Raw genomic sequence first — 1,668 nt, forward strand, 5'->3', positions numbered from 1 at the left:
CCATATTTATTATCCAGACACTTTTTATCCCCCAAGGTAATCTGAGGTGAAAGTTGATTAACATTCCATTTCTGGGGTAGCAGGACTACAGTCACATCTGCAGCTTTGTCACTAACTTGGAATTGAAACCTTTTCTCAGGTGATCGACATAATTACAAAACAAGAAGCAGCATATCCTGAAATTTTGTTAGGGTGGTGACAGCCTGTCTGGAAGGGAAAGTGACTACTTCGGATACTAACCGTGGCCTGAGAACTTGGCTGTTACACCATGTAAAAATTATGTGCCTACAGGGTTTATTTATTATAAGTTAATTAACTCGGACCATAATCTGTTACTCTAACAGTGGAAGTGGGAAAAATGGCCTGAAGCTTCAGGTTGAGGGGATTTTAAAGGGACAACTGCAGGCAGGGTGGTTGGTACAAGCCTTGGCATTTTAGAATTGGGTAAAATACAACACTTTGGAGATCACTGGTTGGGGTATAGGGAAATTTTAAAACAGTCAAGACAGTGGATAATCGGGTACCTACAAATAAATTTGAAGCAAGCAGATGTTTGGACACCCTGGTGGGTAACTTTGATCAGGGCGGGCACAGTTTTTAGGGGAATGTTTATAACTTTGCTGGACCTGCATTCCCTCCCTAGTTAGGTCCTGTCTAAAACGGAGTTTTTTTTTTTTCTTTCTAAAAGTGGAGTTTCTTCTGCTCTTTCAGCAATAGGTATATGGTTTGACGTTAGACATCTAGGGATTGTGAGCTTTTGCCAAGTGGCTGAGATGAGCAAGCCTTGCAGCTGTGCCCAGCACAAAGTTGTTCCCAGTGATTTGCATGCACTCAGTGCAGAGCCTTGAGGACTTCCTCATATACCAGTGTCATCTGTGCAGCTGTCATTGCAGTCAGGACTCAGCATGGACATGAAGGCCCCTGCTCAGCTCCTTGGACTCCTTCTGCTCTACCTTTCAGGTGCAAAAAGGCCTAAAATGGAAATTTCTTTCTTACTCTATGATTAGTGTTGTTTGGCACTTAGGGCTAGTATTTTTGTATCATGATTAACTATGTGGGAATTTATTATGTCTCCACTTGTAGGTGCCAGATGTGACATCCAGATGACACAGTCTCCGTCCTCCATCTTTGCATCTTTGGGAGACAGAGTCACCATCACTTGCAAAGCAAGTCAGGGCATTAGTAGTTATGTAGCGTGGCATCAGCAGAAACCCGGAAAAGCACCCAAGCTCCTGATCTATTATACAAATAGATTGGCAGATGGGGTCCCATCAAGGTTCAGTGGCAGTGGGTCTGGGACAGATTATTCTCTCACCATCAGCAGCGTGGAGTCTGAAGACATTGCAACTTATTACTGTCTACAGTATGATAAGTTTCCTCCCACAGTGATATAAGTCATTACATAAACCCCCATGGAAGCAGAAGTGAGAGACCGGGATGCCTCAGCTGTTCCTCCTCATGAATCACTTACTGAAATTGTTTCTCAGATGTCACAGAATTTTCAAAAAGTTCACAGAGAGTCATTTGTTTTGGTACAAGAGCCTAAACAGTTCTTTCTGTAACCTAAACATCTTCCTTTGTCACCTCAGAACTACAGAATATCAATTCCCTTTCTGCTTTAACACAGGGCACAGTTATTCTCTGTGAGGAGTCTGAGTTGTAACCCCA

The 1,668-nt window shown here is 42.9% G+C and overlaps 1 gene segment (V, D, J or C); it reads left to right on the top strand.

The window, feature by feature from the left end:
* The first annotated feature begins 905 nt into the window (after nucleotides 1–905).
* On the top strand, nucleotides 906–1,394 carry LOC121432325. The segment is given in 2 exon segments: nucleotides 906–960; nucleotides 1,084–1,394. Coding segments are annotated over 2 exon segments (366 nt in total).
* Nucleotides 1,395–1,668: the final 274 nt, after the last annotated feature.

Source organism: Microtus oregoni, unplaced genomic scaffold (assembly GCF_018167655.1).
Source record: "Microtus oregoni isolate MIOR12 unplaced genomic scaffold, Mior012 000002F_ref0000024, whole genome shotgun sequence".
NCBI lineage: Eukaryota > Metazoa > Chordata > Mammalia > Rodentia > Cricetidae > Microtus > Microtus oregoni.